The sequence below is a fragment of the Oikopleura dioica genome, chromosome PAR (assembly GCF_907165135.1).
Source record: "Oikopleura dioica chromosome PAR, OKI2018_I68_1.0, whole genome shotgun sequence".
In the NCBI taxonomy this organism is placed as follows: Eukaryota; Metazoa; Chordata; class Appendicularia; order Copelata; family Oikopleuridae; genus Oikopleura; species Oikopleura dioica.
The window spans coordinates 3,009,172-3,030,828 of NC_137293.1; the positions used below are offsets into that span (position 1 = coordinate 3,009,172).

Below are 21,657 nucleotides of genomic sequence, written 5' to 3' on the forward strand. Positions count from 1 at the left end.
TCAGGCTCGAAAACCTGTGTAGAAACCTGAGTCAGGGTCTTGGATAAGCTTTGAGATATGGCAGCGACGATCTTTCAAGACCCTGACTCTGGTTTCTTCACAGGTTTTGAGTCCAAGGCTTGGACTCCAAGCTTTCACCCGAGAACCTATTAACCCTGAAGAAGTGACTATCCAGTCTTTGCTTACAAAGGACTTTGTTCTCTGATCAAGCAGGACATTTCCTTGAATGAGTTTCGACGAGAATTACTATCGGAGAAAATTAAGAAGCTTAAAAGCATTTCGGTTATTCGCATGTGATACAATGAGAAATTTAATAAACGCAAAGAAGGAAAATATTATGTAAGAGCACAGGAGTTATGGTTGTTTTTTGGCTTAGACCCGGCAGAGAAAATTGTCTAAAGAAAGTCAAATAAAAATATTGATAGACACGAGTATTTTTGATTTTAAAAGTTTATTTTCAATGCTCAGTTTAGTCTTAAAATTTCATCAGTAAAGAAGATTGTTTGGCGGGGCAGAACTTTTGATGTTTTTCAATTTTTCTTTCATGAATGAAAGGTCTCCCTTAACCAATACGGTATTGGGTAAACAGTCATTTTGACGGTATTAATATTCCGGAAAACATTCCTAACTCTAGTCAACGGATCGTGAAACTGCTTCTTGAGATCTTGAACATTCAAATAATCGTCTGAAATCGACGGGGCATCCGAGTTACTGTCATTTGGATGATCACCGATGAAGAAACCGTCGACCGAGGGCGATTTTCCAATCATTGGTTTTGTCTCGTCGTCTGATGATAATTGTGGACTCTCTCCTGCATCGCCAAGCATCTTCAAAACACGATTTCTTTTTTGTTCGAGAAACGAGTACTTACAGGAAAAACGTAGTACATTGATTGTTTGGCCATGTGTTGAAGAAATGGGAAGGATTCTTTTCGGTCTTTTGTATAAACTTCATCCTGAAAACTCACTATGATAAACACCATAATATGGTTGCATTTGGCAGAAAAAACTAATCTAATGTTTTCAAAAATGTGGTCAAAGTTATCAAATTCGAAAATTTTCCATATTGACGACCCCGTCTCTAAGGCTATCTTTAGCATGTTGATATTTCTAGAAAACTAATTTTTCATAAAAATTGAAAACCGTAACAACACTATTTTCTCAAAGATCATAATTTTTATTAAAAAAAAATTATTGATGGAATTTTAAAAGTTAAAAATGTATGGTTGTCACCACTCCCAAATTGAAAGTTAATAACCGATAAAGCCGAAATTAAATACGAAAGTGTGAACCTGATACAGTGAGATCTCCTCCTCTTCATGACTCTTCCTCATCACATTTTTCATGTGCCACCAGGCAAAATGAACCAAAATCATGCTCATCAACAGGGCAATCACTGAAACTTCCATGTACCAGTCAAAATTGCTCATCTTGCTTTTGTACGTCATATTTACAAAGTCCGTCTCCATCGTTTCTCTCGGGAATGAATGTTTTTTCTTCGTTCGTGGTTGAGTTTTTTGTTAGGAGACGTGCTAATCTTCTGTGTCTTAGGCTCGACATTTACGCACAAAAGAAGGAAGACAAGGAAGGATGGAGAAATAAATAATTAAAACATGGTTTTTTTGTTTGCTAAAAATAAAAAGGTTTATTTATAAAAAAATATCAGGAATGAGGATTCACTAAAAATAAACTTCTTTTATGTCCGTCATTCGCGCAGAAACCCGACAAGATTGCTCTGGACAGACTGGATTGCGATTAAGAGTGTTTCTTTCAGTTATTGATAATCTTTGCAATATAAAGATTACTAAGAAAAATAGGAATAACTTTCCTAAGACATTTGTAGCAAAAAAACATGACCACAATTTGCCATTGCTCGATAACGATCTTGCGTTGGATCTCTTCGTTGTTGAAAATCAAAAGGATCAGAACAAATTCGGCATACAAGCCCGTATAAAGAAGTTATTGAGTTCCCTCTTTGCTGGCGAATAGGGGCATCGATTGGAGTAATTCCCTTGTCTTTCCAGAAGTTAGCTATTTTTTCGTCAATTTTCTGAAGCAAAATATCAATGCATTAGAAATTCAGAAGCTTGATACTTTTTCATCATCCATCGTCTTCAAAACAATCATAAACATAAGGGACACAAATACTTAGAGAATAAGGTAGCCAAACAATCCCCAGAAGGCGGTCATAGAATTGAATGTATTAACTGCTGCGCATACAATTATAAGTCTTTTAGGTTTTTCGTAATCTCTCTGATATGTCTCATTACTCTCTTGAATCAAGATTTTTATAACTTATAACGAAAACTTCCATAAGAGCATGAATTGAACAAACAAATAACGCGATGGAGAAAAGAGACCATTTCGTCTCATTAAAGAAAGAATCATCACTTCTTTTTTCGTACCACCAATCAGTTCTTGCAAGTATAAACCTTGATTGAGATCAATTTTATTGAAAAAAATACATTCATTTTCATAATTATCATTTTCAATTTTTGAACTCTCGCAGATGAAAGTCCAAGGAAGATTCAGAAATCCTAATAAAATACCTAAATAATGTAGGGACTTTCCCATTTCTCTAATATTTTGTTAAAATTGCGAAGACGTATCAGAAAAATAGCAAATCTTACGCTCATTGCTATGGAGAACAAATTGTTCTGAACAATTTTATAGATGTCAACTTGAAGTATACGTAGACGTATATACGGTATAAGAATAAATCTCGAATACTTTTTGTAATTCATAATTTTTCAAAGTACGTCTTTTGTTTATTTTCATTTGAAGAATTGTACAGGTTCAATATTATATCTTTTCTTTCTCAAAATACAGTATGTTCAAATTAAATATTTACAGGTTCCGACGGATGCAAAATGCTTTCACTCTTGTGATGATGAATTTTCTCCAAATTTCTCACAGGCGAATTTCGCTCAGAATCCGAGCTATTCTGCGCGGTATGGACTCCCGAGTCTTCTCGTTTTCTTTCTCGTTCGCGCTGCGAGTTGTTTGAATTATTCGAAAGTTCCTCGCTCCAGGTTTGGCAAGAGTCTTGGCGGAAATGCTGAATCGTAGCCGGTCGGTATTGATCAATTGGGTGGTTTTCTGGCGGTCCAATTTCGGAGTAGATTCGTTCCGAGGAGAGATAAGCCCGTGGTTTGGCATAGTTTGGATTGGTCAAGTTGTGGACAACTGGAATATAGCGAAATTCAGCCAATGAGGCCCGATTATCGGCGATTAACCAGCTTTGCTCTGGAGTAGCTCCCATGTGTCCAGTTTTACAGCTTTCCATTGTTCCGCCCTCTTTACGGTTTCTTGGGCCGAATCGGCGGGACCACCAGAGGAAGGGATTGCTGACATCTTCTGCGGAAGGTATGAAGGCAATGACCAGCATGACAGTTTTCGTCATGAAGATGAAGCAGGCGGTCCATTCGACGGTTTTTGAGGAAGGCTGGCCGAAGGAGACAACAACGACAACTAGAAAAAAATAAGACTTTTGCTTTCTCGATTTGCTTTTTACCTGTTGACATCAAAGTCATAACAAGAAAAGGCAGCATCTTCGCCGCAACGACCCGAACTGGTGAGTCAACACAAAGTGATTGCAAAAACCAAGACATTGAAATCAACGAAGAGACCAGGACGGGCAAAATGAGTGAGATTGTCCAAGTCCAACCGAGATGAAGCCAGCCAGAGGTATTTTGAGGGCCGAAGATTATGAAGGCAGCATAGGTTCCAACGACGAGAATTAAGGAGGTCACAGCGGCTAGGCAAAGATATCGTTCAACGTGAAAATTTGGCGATGAAACGGGCTAAAATCTTGGGTTAAAGAGGTAGAGAAAGGATCTGGTTACCTTGGTTCGCTGACGAAGAGAGTGAGAAATGCCAAGCAGGAACATAAACTCGAGAATGACGAAGAAGGAGAAAGCTGTATCACGGAAAATTGTGGTGTTGATTGAAACCATGCCGTAGTCGGGCGTGAGAATCAAGCTCAAATCGCAGAACAGTACCGATAGAACTGTAAGCAATCTGAGAATCCCGGGGTAAAGGAGATTCTCGACTCTAGAAATTTCATGAAAAAGGCTTGATAATATTGATTTTTACCTTGAAATAGCGATGATAAAGAGCAAAACACTGACAATAATCGTCGAGAACAGTGTCGCGATGTAAAAGGCACTAAAAAGCGGGCTCTGGCTTTGCTCCTCGATTCTGATGAACATCGCTTGTGGGCACAAGTCGCAGAAGACACAAGCAGTCCACTCTTCCTGAATGAGGACTTCGCATTTGGCGCCTGCTGATAAGTTGCCGCGGTCGGTGGAATCGAATTGCCGGTAAATCTGCTCTCCGCAGCGCTGAGGACTGATTTCGAGGAGAGAAGATGATGAAAAGGCAAGGTACAGAAATTGTTCGGAATTGAGGAGTGAGCGGCAGTGGAGCTCTTCGAAGAGATTCAAGGCGGAGTCGGAGATGTCCTGTTTGCTTGAAGTCATCACTTGAGCGACTTCTTTGACCAGTTTTGTGGCAGCGGCTTTTTGAAGAGACGGGATTTCAGCTTGGACGCGTTGGAGAACCAAGGAATGGTTATTTCCTCGCCAGAGCGATTCGATCTCGTCGGACCAAGGGTAAGTTTTTTGGATTTCTTTTTGAATCTCGCGACATTCGGAGAAATCAGGGCCATCTAATGACCAAGTTCCACGATCACACCAGTACGTAGCCGAGCCTGATCCATTAGGACAGGGGACGGAGGCGAGAGTAAGCTGTTCGGTTTCAGGGAAGGAGTAGGATGAGATGACGGTATCGGGGCAGAACTTGCTTGTGCTGCTGTATGAAGATTTGGGGTCATCTAAATTTAGGTTTATTGTAAGAGTAATTGATGTTATTTATGTGTCTAGACTGAAATTTTAGAGGAGGCTGCTGTTAGTTTTTATGAACGCGATTCAGGTGTATATCAAATAAAAAATCATAGTTGGAGTAATACTTCTGGTAGTTCTGGTTCTTATTTCGTCAATTTTCTCGAGAAATTGTGAAGAAACGTTAAACTGTCCCGAGATTAGTATCAACAAATCGCAGCTCTAGAATGTATCATTTCTACATTTAAGGCTCAAATTTTGAGTAGATTGACATGTGAGTTCTTAGACCACATGAGATTTGTTTGGCTTAGTGCCGCACTCATTTTTAGCATGTTACGATCTTCGAAAGTTTTTTTTCGAATTTTTACCTAAAGTGATGAGTTCTTCAGTAGTCATTTTTTCTGTTGTCGACTTCGTCGATTTCGTTGTGGTCGTTGTTGTGGTTGTAGTCGTGGTTGTAGTGGTAATAGAATCGGAGAATTCAAGCTCGATTTTGCGGATCATCTGGCCATCGGACATTGATAGGCTCCCGCTTGGATTGTAAGAAACTAATCCACTGATGTCAAAAACCGCTGACTCATCGAAATCCAAAAGTTCTGTCGTTTTGAAATTTACTGCTCCGGTCAATTTGCCATTTTTGAGAACATAGAGGACATCTCCAATGATCAGCGTAGTAGGCTGATCCTCTGTTTTGCGCTTTCGGGAAGAATTCAAATTGACCTCCCAGCGATCGGAAATGCGCAGCTTTCCTTCAGTGGAGAATTGGAGAATGCGGAAGCGACTCTCAGAACGCCCAAGCCGGATGACCCCGAAGAGGCCTGTTTCGGATGTCATCAGGTCCAGGGATGGATTGAAGAGGTCTGAGGAGGAGGAGATTTCTTCGGAGAGATCGATGGTGTCAACCTGAATGATAAATTCTAAGTAATCTAAAGAGATAATTGATAAGTAATAATGATAAGGTAATGAGTGAAGTTTGACTACAATTGACACAGATCCTGATGCTTCATTTTTGAAATCATCTTTATTTAATCGGTATCGTATGCTTTCTCTTCTTTGGAGAAAATGATTACGGTCTTTACCTGAGAAAGCTGACTGGTCGAGTATTTGATCATCTTCGAACTGGTAAGATAATAAATATTCCTGTCCCACGTCGCGAACTTAGCATCAAGGGCCGGCACTTAAAAATAAGTTTATTCTAGCTGTCTGATGCAACACTCTTCTAGTCATAAATAAATCTCCTTTCTCACCTGTTAGCGAAAACGAAGGACGTAGGGATTTGAAATTTGCTTCACGAAATTCGTTGAAGGAGGCGAATTCGTAAAGCTCGGTGGTGCGACTTGTGTCGAATTTGAGGAAATAAATAGAGCTGGAAATTGGGTCTTCTGACCATGTTCCTGGAGCTGGGACGGAGAATTCGACGGAGCGGGATGGGAGGAAGTACTTTTTCGGCTCATCGAATACTGAAAAAGTTTTTTTAAAGAAAAATTTCGGTTTTTCATTTTTCACGATTTTCAAGATGATTTTTTATCCCAATTAGCATCAAACAGCTTAAAATTTTTTGTAATTTTGCTTGCGGTCGTAGATGAATTTCATCCCCATGAGAAAAGAAGGCACGAACTAAAATAGGGAAGTAATAAGCTAGGAAGTGACAAAAAAGGAAGTGCATTTTCTGAAGACCAATAAGATCTCTGCATTTGGCCTACCGGCCAATGAAAACCCATTTCAAAAAAATCACTTCCTTTTTTGTCACTTCCTAGCTTATTACTTCCTTATTTTGGTTCGGCCCGAAAAGAACCTCCCTTTTTTTTCTCCGCTGCGGTTAGCTTACCACAGGAATCTCTCGGAACCCTTCTGAGCTCAAAGAGAGTGAATTCTGAAACTACAATGAAGAAAAAAAGGGTTGAAAATGCGCCAAGAAAAAAGATTATGGGCGGCAGAAATGCAACCAAAAAATGTGTCAAAGAGGACTGACAAATATTTACAAACATTCTTTTTTTTTGTTCGTTAGAAGAATTTGTTCAGTGATTTTTTGTCATAATCGTTCGTTCAAAAAATAGTTGTAACTGGGTATCCAGGATACCGTATCCTAAAATAGGATGGGTATTCTGGAGATTTTTATTAAGTCCCTGAAACAACTCAATTTTTTTTTCTAAAAACTTTTTATAAAGGAGATCATTATGGTTCCTCTTTTTTCCTTGAAAATGAGAATCTTTCCACCGGCCGAATCTGACAGGTCTTTTCCTTTCATCTGACATTTGTAAACATCTAAGATCAAAAAAATGCGCCAGGGCGGAAGCGCCTTGAGGATATCAATTGAGAAGTGAGTAAATTTGGAAAGAAGTTTGCGAGTGTCAGGCGACGCCCTTAGATCGCCAAAACCGACGTCAGGGTACACTGGTACTTGTAAATATTTACAGATTGTCAGCTACAACTTATCTTAGTCAAGAGGAAAGAAGGGAAGGAGGGTGATTTTTCTTGGCATGAATCACAAAGTGACCTTGGAAGAAATTAAGGGAGTGAGTATGCAAAAACTCGATCTGCAATTTCTTGAAGATTAAGGCCGTGAAACCCTTAAGGGGGTGGTGGTCGAGAATATTTTTCTCGACTTTTTGAAATTTTGATTTTATTTTTGAATTCCTCGATAAAAAGGAACATTTTTGGTCCCTACCATTTTTTGATTAGATAAACTTTAATTAAGAAAATATCGATTTTAAGTCGGGAATTTACGATTTTTCGTAACTTTGAAATTTGATTTTCTGTACTAAAACCGATACTAACATGATTTTTACTGCGTGATATTGTTAAAATAAAAGATTTTACAAATAAAAAAGGCAATAATTGAGAAAAGTTGTGATTTTTTCGAAGATTAAAGTTCAAATTGGGTGAAAAATGATGATTTTTAAGAAAACTAGACTTTTTAAATCAGCTTCTGCGACCTCAAAATGAAACAGAATCTTTCTAAAACTATTTTCGCCACACGCCTAAGGGTCTGAACTATCTTCACAATAAAGTCAATTTCGAAAAAAATTTAAGGGTTTCCTCACAATTTTGTCAAGAGATAGGTCCACTTTAGATGCATATTTTGACCTTTTTTCGAAAAAAAAATTTTTTTAAACTATGTCGCCCACATAATTTGAACCCTTTTAAACCCATTTTCGATGAGAAAAGAAAAAATTTTTTTGAAAAATTTTGAGCTAATTTTGTTGAAAAAAAATCCGATTCTCGACCACCACCCCCTTAAGTTGATGATTGAAAAGAAGGAAAAATGTCTTTTTCTTGGGTAAAATTGCAAATTCTAGTGCTAAAAGGGATCATTTTCGGCGAAATAAAAATTGCTTAGCTTACAATTTCCAAGCAATAAGGGTATCTGCTCCCTATCTCGAGCAATATTATTGCTACACAAGCTTAACATAAGAGTATCTTCGGATATCTCCGTGATTTCAAAATAAGCACTGATAAGGGGCGCATCACACAAGGCGCGGTCCCCCGCCGAGAAAGAAAGAAAATCCGCGAGAGGTGGCTGCTTCTTATCATCGTTCCTTATCAGAAGAAAACTCTTCTGTATACAACCGAGTCGTTTATTCCGTATTCAAGAAGCAAAGAAAAAACACTTATTTGGAGAAGGGCCAACGGAGGGATAAATTTTCAGCGCGGGGAGAAACGCATCCGGATTAAGGTGTATTCCGAGTATGCTACCGGAGATACTCTAGTGAGCTCATATCGTGGAGAAGGATGTTTGGGATGAAATTAAAATTGAACAATAGAGTTAAAGAACGGAGGTTTGTGTTCGTCAAAAATAGATTATTTTGCTTGGAAAATCGAGTATTTTACAGAAAAAATAAAAAAACAAGGGTGTTCAAAATTAAAAGAAAACGGCTTTTGATTGGCGCAAATAAAATTTTAGGCGATTTTATTGGTGAAACCCGAGATTTACTTAAATTTCGTGACTTTTCTTAGTATATAATTTTCAAAAAAGGTCAGATAAACTTTTGATTTCATTTTTCAAGAAAAATATAGACAGTCAGCTCTGACCTAAAATCATTTAGAAATTACTCTAAGACCGACTTAACTCAATTGGTCAATTTGTTATTTCCATCATTTTTCAAGAAATACTCCATTTAATCCAATTGCTCAAATTTGTTATTATCAATTTTGTTATTCGGAATAATCCACATTCTCCATTTTGTTTTTGCACATTACATGTATCTTATTTTGTATCTTGCGAAAAAGGTGTTATTTTTTATCACAATATAAAATACGGAAGGTAGAAAAGAAGCCGGAAAAAGCGGGTTTTTCTGGGCCGCAGTCCAAAAGGTCATGTGGCGCAAATTGTTATAAGATTAGTATTTTCAGGCGGAAATTAATTTATTGCGCCCGGCTATTTATCCTCCAACACCACGTGCTTCGATACAATTTGGGATTCAATTAAAGCTGCTTTCAAAAAACTCGAAAAAATCTTGTGAAGCAAGGGGTTTTCAAAGTTTTCTGGAGCAAACCAAAACACTCAATGTTTGTGGTCAGCAATGAAGAAGCAAAAAAGCGTTCCCAGAGAAGTTTTGAAAAAAAGTGTTCGGGTCGGATGAGACCGGCTTGGGATTCAGGAGGAACTGTTCCAAATGAATTTATCTTTTTCGAATCCTAGAATCTTTTCGAAAATCGAATTTCGAAGCTGTGGATGCCGCACCTCACGCTGCGGTTTTTTGATAATTTACTGTATAAAACAACTTTTATCTGAGCGAAAAAAGACCTGTGCAGAAACCTGAGTCAGGGTCCTAAGAAACCCCTCTTAGACCCTGACTCAGGTTTCTTCACAGGTTTTCTGTAAAAACTGAAGGGAGAAAAATGTGAAAATTCTGCGGTTGTAGCTTCTTATCACTCGAATTCCGGTCGGAATCCTCGCGCCCTACAATTTTCCCGCCAGAATATTTTCTTATCACAACATTTTTTTCTTCAAAAAACATCAGCGTAGCTGCATGAAATTACATCCTGGCGCCGAGCAAAAAGTGATAAAGCAAAGAGCACCTGCTGTGAATTTGATAAGGAACGCTAATTGCAAGCTCTTTTTCTTTCGGTACTTACAGTGTTTGACGCATTCGAAATCGACTTGAAGATATTTTGAAGTCTCTGGACAAGGGTCTTCGAAAACGGACATGTCGACTGGTAATCGGCAGGTTTCGCGATTGTTGCATCTGAAATTAAAAATTATGATTTCCGAGAAAAATGAACTAAAATTTTGGAGAAGTCTGATTTCCAAATGTTCTGGTGATAGGGGAAAATGAACAAGAGGCCAAAATAAGATATGAACTCGTGAAAAGGGATGAAGCCGCCTTATGGTGATAAAATAAGTGCAGATAAACCCACTTGCAGATATTTGGAAGTTTTGTTGTAATCCGGGATTCTAGTGTTTCAGAAAGCGAAATTTACTGGCTAAACGACCGTCGGATGTCTCAAGGTCATAATCTATATTTTCAAATTTGATCATTTGATCCAATGAAAGAAAATCTGTGTTATCAAATTTTATCATAGTATTATGGTTTTCCATTATCCCCTCTAATTTCAACAATGAGGCGGGAACCACATGAAAAAGACGTGTTTCCCCGTTATAATGAATTGCAAGTCAAGAAGCCCCACACTCAAGAATCCCTCTCGCCGCTTCCTCCCTTTTTCTTTATTCCGCGAAAAATGCAAAATCAAGAGTCCGAAAATGTAACACACAAAGAGCACTCGAAAGAGCGTTTTGTTTTCGATTGCTTCTTTCAAATTGTGTTGCATGAATTCAAAACCGGTAGAGAGCGTTTTTCTTTTTGTTCTAGCGCTAATTGCATAAAAAGAAGAAAAGGAAAGAGAGGTGCTCAAGGGTTGAAAACTTTTCAAAGGGACCCGACCGCGTTAATCACCGCAAAAGAGATCAGCATACTCCGTGCATTGCGCGTCAAAATTCTAGAGCCAGATCGTTTTTTGACGAAAATGATAGTTTTCGAATTGCCTTACTGGCTTTGATATTTACGAAAATTACTGTAGAAAACTTCTTCCTTAGAGCAAGGTGATCTGATTTTCACTTGACTCGAGTTATTGAACAAACTCGCCTGGCGAAGTGCCCTGCCAAGTGTTCGTGTAATAACACCCTCCAATATGCATAATGATTAAATACAGCTCCAAGTGGTTCATCTTATCAAAGCTGCCATAAGGTCAAGCACGCGTTTTCACATGCCCGCTCCTTAATCTGTACTTTCATCAATTTCAATTTTCGCTAACATGAGAAAAAAATCTCAAAGTAATTTCACGGCTTTGAAAATTTTTCAAGCATCATTTTTGCTTTAACTCGACCATATGGACTGGAATGAATCGTTCTTAAAATTTGAAAAGTGACCGCGGTGAGTTGAGCACCACCGCCATTGCTGCATGTGCAGAAATCAATCCTCAACTCTCAGCTGCTAGCAGGGCAAAAATTGCGGGTTTCTTGCAAAAGGAATACTGTCTAAAACGTGAGCTAGAGCTTTTTCATCATTAAGGGTGTCAAAGTCAATGAAAATAAAATACGCCTGTTTCCAAGATTTTCGAGTCGAAAATTCCGACAAGAATATCTCCATATCAAAGCTTGAATCCAATCTCCCGATTCCCGAAAATCGTTCTTGAAGTTGATATTTACCCCAAATCACCCCTCCCTATCCCCTTAACCCAATTTCCTGCCCCCCGTTTGAACCTGAACCCAATTTGGCTCACCCTTTCGCAAATCGCGTTGATCCGCGCCGCGGTGCAAAATACCAGCTTGTTGCCGGATCTGTACACCTCGCGGGATATAATAATTATGGGCTTATGCTTTTGTGTTCGATATTTTTCTTGGCGCTAGAATGGAGATGCTATAATCGGGGTTGAGGGCAACGGCTAGAAATTGCATAAACTAACGAACACGTGGTCGGAAAAGCTGCGTAAAGAGGTTAAGTTTTAAACTTATAACTTTGCAGGTTGCCAATTAAGGGTGTCCCTGATTCAAAAAACATGATTTTCTCCTTATTTTCAAGCATTTTTTCTTACCTTTTTTGAACCTCTTCCAGCGGATTGCTTTCACAGTTCTTATTCTTAATTTCTGACGGATGCGCAGCACAAATATTAAGGTCCTTTCTTCCATAAAACGTTTTTTTCACGCTGACTACATCTCCCCTAAATAGAATATTTACCGGTTTGAAACCCAATCTTTCCAGAAAAGGAAAAGAGAATGGCGCGTATAATAGTCTTAAAAATGTGAAAACGATACTCACGTGGGACAGGCGATCAGGACTTCGTTGTCTTGGCATCCTTTAACCTGGCGACTTGAAGGCGGCTCTTCGAAGATCCAGTTCCAGCCTGAACGAATTAGAGTTAATTTCAAATAGAAATCGCTTCGGGAAAGTACTGCAGTTTCAACTTAACCCAACGCTGCAAAAGCGCCAAAAAAGTGGCCGAGATTCTTATGACTGCTTATGATAATGTCAAAGTCTTGCTGCTCCCGATTCTGAGCAAATGAAAAACTTTTATTGAATGCGTTATTTATGATAGACTTTATTCTGGCGTTTTCCTGGCGCCAAGAAGTTGTTGTTTGAGGATCCGGAAGAGTAAATTGGGCAATTGAATTATTTCTTCGTTCAAAGTGGAAATGAAAGAAGGCGGAAAATGGCAATTTTACCGGCGGAGAACAAAGAGTGCTTGAATAGACATTTCTAGATTTTTTTTTTGCAAAAATGATAACTAATAAAATACTTTTTATACTAAGCTTTTTCACTCTTCTATCCAATGAACAACTCATTACTCCTAACATTTAAGCATAGTCTTTAGGTCGTCGTAAAAATAACCAACTTGCTATAATATCAATTTGACAAATCCTGATAAATGCGGTCTCCTGTCAGCTGAATCATCCCTTATTCCATCCCCAGCGCCCCGTAGGTCAACGATTTTCGTTCAACCCTTTTTCCCTCAAAATGCAAATTCTACCAGGTGCCTTTCTCCCGTTGACTTGCGCTGTCAGCAGCGAAATTACTCGAAAATTATATTCGCTTTTTTTCGTTTAGTTGAGCATTCAGTTAGCTCAATTAAATCTGACTAGAAATGATGCTCTCCCCCAAAAGCTAGGTTAATTAAACTTATGACAAGGTGCTTTCTTGTGAGTCTTGCCTCGGGCGAGTGGCCAAAAGAGCGAGGCCCCGTGCTGCAAATTATTGAAGCAACAACGTTCTATGACAACAGAATTTTAAGTCTGTAAGCGAGCATTAATGATTCAGTGAACCTGCGCAATTCTGCCTCAGAGAAAACTGACGGACTCAAAAACCTCTGCTAATTCTGTCACTTTCACTGTAATAAGAATGCTTCTTTACAGTAACTTTGAAAGAAAAAAGTCAACTGGACCCTGACCGGTATTTTTGAAGAGCTTTGGTCGTCATTCTCAAAAATGAGACAGTAATTGTTTGGAAACTATCAACCACTCTTTTTTCCAATTTTTTAGCTCTCCCGGAAGTCCGCTTTTTCTCTTCCTCGACAGCCGGAGACAGCCTATGTCTTTCCGCGGCTAATTTTTTACTATTTGACCTCGACTTTTGACTTAGTAAATTTACTAATTTTTGGCATTGATCCCATGAGCCAAGGCGGCGAAGAAAGGGTATTATTGCATTGAATCTCATTACTGAATTAAGAAAAATCAGATGGCGCGGCTCATTAAATTTGCATTTCCTATTTTTTCGAAGTCAATTGAAGGACCCTCTTTCGAAAATAGCCTCAAATGGAACAAAAGGGTTCTATTTTCTAATGACCTTAATTAGATATAAGGGCAAAGACAGAATAAAGACTGAGCTCGGCAAACTGTGTAGAAAACCTGAGTCAGGGTTCTAGCTGTGTTAAGACCTGACTCAGGCTTTCACAAAAGTTGCCGAGAAATAACGAAAGAAAAAAACGCCGGCATTTGTGTATGATTTTGAAAAACAACGGTTTTTGAAGCGGGCGCTTCTTCCGGCTCCGTGCATATTTCCTCAAATAATTTCTGGCTCCACAAAGAGAGAGCCCCAGCCAAACTTAAATATGTCCGGCTCGCGGGTTTGCGATTTGTTCAAATCTTTACATTTAACTTTTTGTTAACCTTTTTGTGAAAATGATATTGGGCTGATTTTGTGCCAAGGGTCCCCCCTGCGACCGGAAAACCATCACTCGCTCGGCTTCAAAAGGTCTGGGGCATATGTCCCTGTAGGGGTCCTTATGATCGATTTTTCGCGCTCCTTAAGGTCGCACAGGCTCGACGATAAGGATCAGATAAACAGACTGGCTGATGGATAGAGTGGGCCGCGTTGCGTTAAACGAGGTGGCTATTACACCACCACAAAGCGGAGGTTTACATTTGGAATGACAGGGGATGATTTTCAGCCCGCGCAACGTGCGATTTTCCGACATTTATGATCTATTTACACAAAATTTGAGGCTTAAATTTAACATGACTACACAGAAATCCACAGAGAGGCTATTTCAAATGAGTACTGTACCTTGTGACTGTGCCAGTAACGAGAGGAGAATCTTCTTCATCCTATCGGATGTGTTTATTTATTTGCTGGAAGCGAGTGGTCCATTCATCCGGAAATCGTGAATATCTGAACAGACGATATCAAAATTCATGAATCTTTAATCCGAGCATAATATATTTGTGGTCTTTATTGATTCGATGATTCCGTTAATTCTTCGCATTTTTGATTCAATTTTATTTTTTTTTCCAAAACCTTCTTTTTTTATCACGAAATGTCATCGGACAGACACTTACGGAGCCCCCTTCGCTTATCGAACACGTCATTTACAAACTACTGTCGAGCGCTGACAGTTTTTTTCCCTTATCCATCATCAACTGCGTTTTTCTTGCTTTTCTATCGAACCCTTCACCGCAGGTCAAGGGTCAAGTGTCAGAAAGATAAGGTTTTTTTATACATTTTTCTTTAATCTTTTCGCCTAAAAATGTAAAATTTGGCTCGGAAATATGAATAGAAACCTGACTCAGGCTCAAACGCGGCTTATTGTTGAAACCCTGACTCAGGTTTCTACACAGGTTTTCGAGCCAAAGGGAAAATGAGCAAGTTCTTTGAAAAAATCTTTTTAGACAATGCGTTTTTTTCTATTTTGACTTTGGAATTCGACTTCTTGTTCCCAAAATCGACCTGTTCCATAAATTTCCATCTTCAGTGAACCAAGTGGCTTGTTTACCCGTTTAGCTTGGTAATGTATTCACCACGCGGGGCTGGTTATTTGTTTCGAAAATGCAACAAAACGTCACCGCCGTGGCGAAAACTGGCCGGGCGGTCAAAGCAAAAGCAAAAAAAAACCTCGCGTGAAATTTCTTGCGCGCATTTTGACTACGAAATGCCTCCGGTCGTCGAATGCATAAATTTCACACTTGTGTGATTCAACACCAACTTGCGGTGAGTCAACAATCCATTATTTTTCTATCACCAAATTTAAGGGCATCACTTTCTTTTATTGGGTTAGGGTTAGGATTAAGCTTAGAGTCAGGGTTATTTGGGGTAAAAATATTCTAGTTTTTTCGATCATTTGATCCTTTTTTTATTTATTTCTTCCTTTTTGGACCTTGTAAATACCTTCTGATTAAGTTTTCTGAAGCTCTTGATCTCTTCAGCTCTATTACTTAGCCCTTCGTTTCTCAAGTTTTTTATTTCTTTTTTTCTTTGTTTGGGCGTATCAGCCCGTGATTTTCTCTCTATCTAGTGTAGAAGTAAATGGTTGAGTACTCTCAAAAGCGAACTGAGCGATAACTGAGCCAGAAACATTGTTCATCGTTGGTGAGCCCGAACGGTAAGCTATCTCCCGAGAACCTTGAAATTATCGGTTTTCAAAAGTATCGGTTTCGAAACTTCGACACCTCAAAACTCGCATTTCCGGTGATTTCACCTTTTGGTATGTTGCATAGAAAAAATTGCTGCACATTTCTGCGGTGTAATGACATGTGACGAATCATCCTTACGGACGGTGCCCGCGAGGATAATGAAAACTTTGCCATAGGTTAAGTACTTGGAATGCGGTCTATTCATCAAATTGAACATTCCCTGGTTGAAGAACAAAATTAGTCAAAAGATACAGAAGATGTGCCGCTGGTAGGAGATGACTGAAACCAGATGAGCGGTCAATTATCTTGCCTTCTGTCCCAATAAGCCGGATTCATGTTCATTTCAGAATATTGCATGCTTGGAAAGAAATATTGATCAAAGAAAATATCCTGCTTTAGCAAAGGAAAATCAAAATTTATCTACTTGCTCATAAGATCAATAAAAAAGGAAGTCATTTTTATTTTAAGTCTTCGGATTCCGACCCCACTCAAAACTATAAAATGAAATTTTCGAAAAGATATTTATGGTCTTTTTTTTTCTTCTTTTTTTTCCTTGTTAGACCGAAAAATGATGAGCTCATTATCTAGCTCATCAAAAGGCGGCTCAATTAGTCTAAATCTCATTATCATCAATTAATATTAAAGACGACTCAAAACTTGTCTAAATGCATCTCCTGCTAAATAGCATTACACCCTCTTCATTTTTTCTGCTTTCAAGCTAATTTGAAGACGCTCCTCTTTCTTGAGCCCCTTTGTCCGAACTGTCAACCCTAAACGGGCAAGATCAAAAAGGGATGAACCGGGATAATACACAAAACTCGAGCAGGCGACACGATCAGAGACCTGTCAAACTTTGTCTGATCGATTCTTGGCGCGTCAAGGAGCTCATTCGAAATGGGGCTCACTTCAGACAGAATTCTTGAGTTTTCCGGGAGACTTCTTTCAAATATCTATCAGCTGACTTTTCATACAAAAAAATTTTTGAAGAAGATCTCATTTAACCAAAAATTTGACGTTTTTAACCCATGAAGAAACATTTGTTGCTAGTGGGTTAAAAATACCAAATTTCTGGTCTGCTTTGATTCGAAATAAAAACACCTTTTTTCGGTCAAAAAAAAGTTGGTCCCCCATTCTTTGATAAAAATAACATTTTCCCAAATTCAATATTGTTATTATCCTAGCCTCTTTTCTATTCATCCCTTTTGTCTCCTTATTTCCATGCTCATGAATGTATGAATTGGTATTAGAAGCGAGGATGAACCGAAGGAATCAGCTGCCAAGAAATCGCTTATGCAAGTTCGCCTGGAAAATGCGATCAGAATAAAAAATGAGCGTACTATTTTGGCGGCTTAAAAATTCTCAACAATGCCCACCTGCTTAGATTATTAATAATTCATCAATTTCCAAATGGTAATACTCAGGTAATACCCTTAATTCTCGCCTTGCCAAGCTTATGAGAAGCTCATCATGATAATAGTGTATTTTTGAAAATAGAAAAAAGTCGATACTTTGAAAAAAGAAAGAAAACGAGCTTGGGGCTCTTTGATCGGACAGTAATTTATCTCCGCTTTTCTGGGGCGAAAGATCGATTGACCCGAAAAGGGTTAAAAATAGGAAGTAAAGCGAGTAATGACCCTTTTGAGATTTGCGATTAATGAGTTGATACCCTTAAATTTGGAATTAGTGGAATAAAAATTCGGAGACGGAATATTCATTCCCAAAATTGGATAAGAAACTGGCTACGTGTAAATTTGAGCCGGATAAATGAGGTCGCAAAGTTTGTGGTAAAAATTTCGCTCCCCGAAAATCAAACGGGGCAAATATTTTCCCTGGAAATACATTTGCTCTGTAATCCATTTAGTTTCTCCTCGACGTTCGAGGTTGTCAGCTGCCACCGCCGCGTTTTTTCACTTTTTGGACGCGTGTTTTGGGCACGCTTGGGCGCATTTAGCGGCAAATTAAGGATCAGTTCTTTAGTCCTTCTTTTTCTTGGAGATTTCGAGGGTGTTATGTAAAGTCAGAGGGGATTATTTCGTTCGAGTAAATTAACTCAATCGATCTCTACTTTGCTCGTTGTGTGCCCAAATCGCCAGGAGCGTGTCTGGACAACGGCTCGTTTATTACCCAAATTATCGGAAAGTTGATTGCCTAGCGGCTTAGGGCGACATGGCCCCGGGCGAGTGCAGATTTTCTGGAAGCTGGGCTCGGATTAGCATACTTGATGAATAACATTATTAAGGCTCTACTTCAATTTTCAAAATTTCAGTCAATTGAGTGCTACACCCTTAATTTTTTCCTCAGTAAAAGAGAATCTAGCATTGACAAGCCAATAAGTCGTCAAAAAACTCCATTGTATAAGCTAGGCAACTTAAAACCAACGTTATTGTCCCAGTCATTTTCCGAAACAGTGGCGAGTCTCCTATTTTGGCGGCCCATGAAGTGTGTCACGGCTTTGAAGACGACGTTGATGGGCCGTTCAAGGGCCCAATTTTCACAGTTTATTGCGTCAAAAAGAGTCTTTCCTTTTTCCTTTGAGCTGGAATTAGTGGAGGATAAAATAAGTCTTCCGATTTTTCTCCGGAATCGTGATTTTTAAAGGGGTTAATCATCATTTAGGACGATCTGATTTCTTTATCGAAAGAATAAGGGGATACCCCACGATAAAAAAAAAGAAAAGTAAGGAGGATAACCTTAAATTTTCCCTCCAAAAGATGGATATTGGAGCATCAAGGCTGATTATACAATCATTAATTCCTACATGCATATTTATAAGTATGAACATAAGTCGGATTCCCTCCGTCATATCAAAGCCCAGCGGGTGGTCATTATCACTAAGGATCGTCCAGCGCCATATGTTCGAATTTCGAATCGAATGAGCAAAAAATCGAAAGGCGAGGCGCCTTTTCTTGTCGGATTTTCACGAAAGCCAATAATAAAAGCTAAGAAATGAAAATGTTTAAAAAATCAATTTGAAATATAAAAAAGCGAGATCGACAGAACTGTCACTTATCATAAAAAGGTACATCTTCGGGCCGCCCCCTTAATCCTCGGGAGTCACGTGCAACCGCGAAATTTTAGCCTTTGAAAATGGCGCCTGAGAAAAGGGTAATTTTCAAAGAATTTCGAGCCGGACATTTTTTGTGTTGAGATTTAGTGGGCATTTTTTGGCAAGGGAGGAAAAGTTCAGATAAAAATACCGATGGGGAGTTGCGGTTTCAACCCGTTGCGGTACCGCAGGAACGGAAACAGACAGGCTAGGGGGCTTAGATGTGGGCAAATTGAAACAGCAAGTTGCCAAGACTAGAAAATAGTATTCGAATTTGAAAATTGAGGAGGAGAATTTTATTCTGAAAAAAGGCTGGCTTGATCATTATTCATGTAAAATGGGGCCAATTAGGATGATGAATGAGTTTACCCCGGACCTCGTTTTTTCGAACAGCAAATTGCAATAAATCAACTGCTAAAATGGAAATAGAAGGTTGTCAATTTTTTCGCAGCAGATTTTAAAAATGATTCTTTTGCGTCAAAAAATAAAGGTGTGAATCTGTTAAAATTATCAGTCAAAAAAACAGGTTTAAATTTATCAAATTTGAAGGCAATTAAAAAGATAATTCCATTACTGAGAAACCAAACTGGGGCTCATGAAAATCCAAGCGTAAAATTCAACCCACCGAAGGAATAAGAAAACCCCAAAAGTCGGCCACAGGGAAAGTATAATCTTCTCAGCGCCCCTCTGAGATAATTCCGATCGACACCTGTAGTAGGTCACCTCCGAGTTGAGCGCAGCAGGTCTCAGGTGCCAAGGAGTTAAGGGGGGATTTCGGCAATTTGAAAATATACCGGAAAATTCGATAGAAATAACTCTGATTTTGAGAAAAGACAACTCGAAAACCAAACACAATAAAAGTTTTATTGGGGAGTTTCTGTTTAAACATTGACGTAGCTAACGAAACTTGCCTCAACTTCCGCCCTGCCCTGAGGCGAGTGAAGAAGAGATGTAAGGCCAATACACCGCCAAGGGACTACTTAAGGGCCTCCCTTAAGTAGTCAAGTAGTCGAGTAGTCGTTAAACTAAATCAACTTAGTTCAATTAAACACGGGCCGCTTTTTTATCAAGTGGGCTGTTTTTTGTCAGGATCTTCCTTTTTGGGGCCGGATTAGGCGGAAAAAAGCGGCCCGGAGCCGATAATTAGACGGAAAAGAATGAAAATGGATTACCGAGGGCATTTCCGGTGGAACTTTTTCTTTTCAATTTTTAAATTTTTGAGCTGGGAGAAAACCGTTCTAAATGGCTTTTAATTACTGCCGGATGTCCGGGAAATTTAGACCTTTTTCGAGATGATGCCCATGTGGGAAGGATAGATAAGGGTTTGCCGCGTCTCTTGGAAGAAAAATCTTTTTAGAATTTCGAGTCAAAAATGCAGAAAAAAGGGTTGAATCAAAAATGTGAAAAAAACTTACAAAAATAGAAATTCTCGTTCTTGGCTTCTGAAGAGCTTCGTTAAATCTCTAGCTTCGATTGTTTCTCTTGTTGAAAAGTTTTGCCTTTTTTGCAGAAAAGTGGCAGTTTATGGGTGTTGTTTGTATTAGATTAGCGCATGGCTCGGCTCCGCGCGCTACCTTCGCTACCACCGCCGCGGTATACCAGCGCCACCTGGCGAAATGCGCAGCGCGCCCGTGCGCGCCATCGGAGCGGGTTGATGAAAAATACTTTATGAATTTAATTAAGCATTTTAAAGGCCTTTTCTTAACATAAAGTTGAAAGCATGTTCATCATGAATCTCAAAAATGCTTCGAAAACTTAGTCTGATTCTTAAAAAAAGTTCAGATTAAATGAAAAACTTAAATTCTTATTGACTCATTTTATCAAGGAATTATGATTTCTGCATTGACGGTTTTCAGCTAAGAAAAGGATCATATCATCAGATTGCTTCTTTCTTTGGGAACTTTCAGTAAAAGTAGATTCTATTCTAGGAAGATCTTGCTAAGCCTCCTCGAGAACAAGTGGCTATAGTCTGAAATGAAAACAGTCATTTTTGCATAATTCACGCATTCAGATTTCGAGTGACATCTCCACTGATCTGATTTTACGTTTTCATGCACCTGTTACAGCCACCTCCCTCCCATTCTCTCCATCAGCTGTTTTTGTTTTGAAAAAAGAAGCCGTTTTTGTGATTCTGAGCTCAGAAAAAAGAGTATCCTCTTTCTTTTTTGTCGCTTCTGACGGTCTTTGAACGGATCAACCCACGATGACAGGTTAATTTTTATCGTCGCCTGATCACGTGGTATCCCGTTTCCGAATTTACGCACCGATTGTTTCTCAAGCCTTCTTACTGTCACTCAAAAAAAGGAAATGGAATTTATCTGGAATGAAAAAAAACTGCGATAAAAAAACTTTCCAAGCCTGAAAAGAATTTGGAACTACTATTCGGATGAATGGGGAAAGTGGGATGACTCGAGTGTGAGCGCATATCTTATCAGCGAGACGTAATTACGACTTGTACGGGCGAAATGACTTCCAGCAGTGAAATATGAGAAAAGGGAGAGAACACTTTCTTCTGCTCTGAGCAACCTGAGTAGAAACCTGAGTCAGGCCCTGTATTAAACAACAGGCTGTTTGTTAGCCTTTGTTTTTCCCGATTTTATTTGTCAGAAAAAATTTTGAACCCAGAATTAATCCGTCAATAAAAATCTGTACCGTCGTTTTCCATCTTTAGAGCGTTTTTCAGATGACAAGGGTAGACCAAAACGCTCTTAAGTTGGAAAATTTACGATCAAACTAGGATGACAGTGGTAAAAAAATGATGAATGAAAATGCATAAAATGAATTTTTTCCATCTATTTATGATAAAAAAATTACGATCTTTGAATCAGAGGCTATGATTTCACCTGAAAAAAAGCGTTGAAAACAATTTTTTTCAATGATTTTTCAGGTTGAAATCAACGATATTCTAATTATTAATTAATAATTCCT

General features: G+C 38.8%; 2 protein-coding genes across 2 annotated transcripts; both read right to left on the bottom strand.

The window, feature by feature from the left end:
* Positions 1-283: 283 nt before the first annotated feature.
* LOC145704110 (uncharacterized) lies at positions 284-1,583 on the bottom strand. Its single transcript, XM_081781547.1, has 3 exons — positions 1,292-1,583; positions 872-955; positions 284-827 (listed from the first exon to the last, which is right to left on the bottom strand). The coding sequence occupies exons 1-3, from the start codon at positions 1,466-1,468 to the stop codon at positions 543-545; spliced, it is 546 nt and encodes a 181-aa protein (XP_081637673.1). The 5' UTR covers positions 1,469-1,583; the 3' UTR covers positions 284-542.
* Positions 1,584-2,753: 1,170 nt separating this feature from the next.
* On the bottom strand, positions 2,754-20,268 carry LOC145703724 (uncharacterized). The gene is made up of 12 exons (XM_081781118.1): positions 20,145-20,268; positions 14,341-14,445; positions 12,100-12,184; positions 11,876-12,001; positions 9,920-10,029; positions 6,088-6,300; positions 5,920-6,017; positions 5,209-5,743; positions 4,095-4,833; positions 3,845-4,052; positions 3,514-3,802; positions 2,754-3,470 (listed from the first exon to the last, which is right to left on the bottom strand). The coding sequence occupies exons 2-12, from the start codon at positions 14,378-14,380 to the stop codon at positions 2,839-2,841; spliced, it is 3,075 nt and encodes a 1,024-aa protein (XP_081637244.1). The 5' UTR covers positions 14,381-14,445; positions 20,145-20,268; the 3' UTR covers positions 2,754-2,838.
* Between the last annotated feature and the right edge of the window lie 1,389 nt (positions 20,269-21,657).

Excerpts from the sequence above, each read along its gene's own strand:
- LOC145703724 (XM_081781118.1), bottom strand. The coding sequence starts at position 14,380 with ATGAAGAAGATTCTCCTCTCGTTACTGGCACAGTCACAAG. Across the intron at positions 10,030-11,875 it reads CTGGAAGAGGTTCAAAAAAG|ATGCAACAATCGCGAAACCT; the intron begins GTAAGAAAAAAT and ends TTTTAATTTCAG. Across the intron at positions 3,471-3,513 it reads TATGACTTTGATGTCAACAG|TTGTCGTTGTTGTCTCCTTC; the intron begins GTAAAAAGCAAA and ends ATTTTTTTCTAG.
- LOC145704110 (XM_081781547.1), bottom strand. The coding sequence starts at position 1,468 with ATGGAGACGGACTTTGTAAATATGACGTACAAAAGCAAGATGAGCAAT. Across the intron at positions 956-1,291 it reads AGGAGATCTCACTGTATCAG|GATGAAGTTTATACAAAAGA; the intron begins GTTCACACTTTC and ends GTGAGTTTTCAG. Across the intron at positions 828-871 it reads CAATGTACTACGTTTTTCCT|ATGCTTGGCGATGCAGGAGA; the intron begins GTAAGTACTCGT and ends CGTGTTTTGAAG.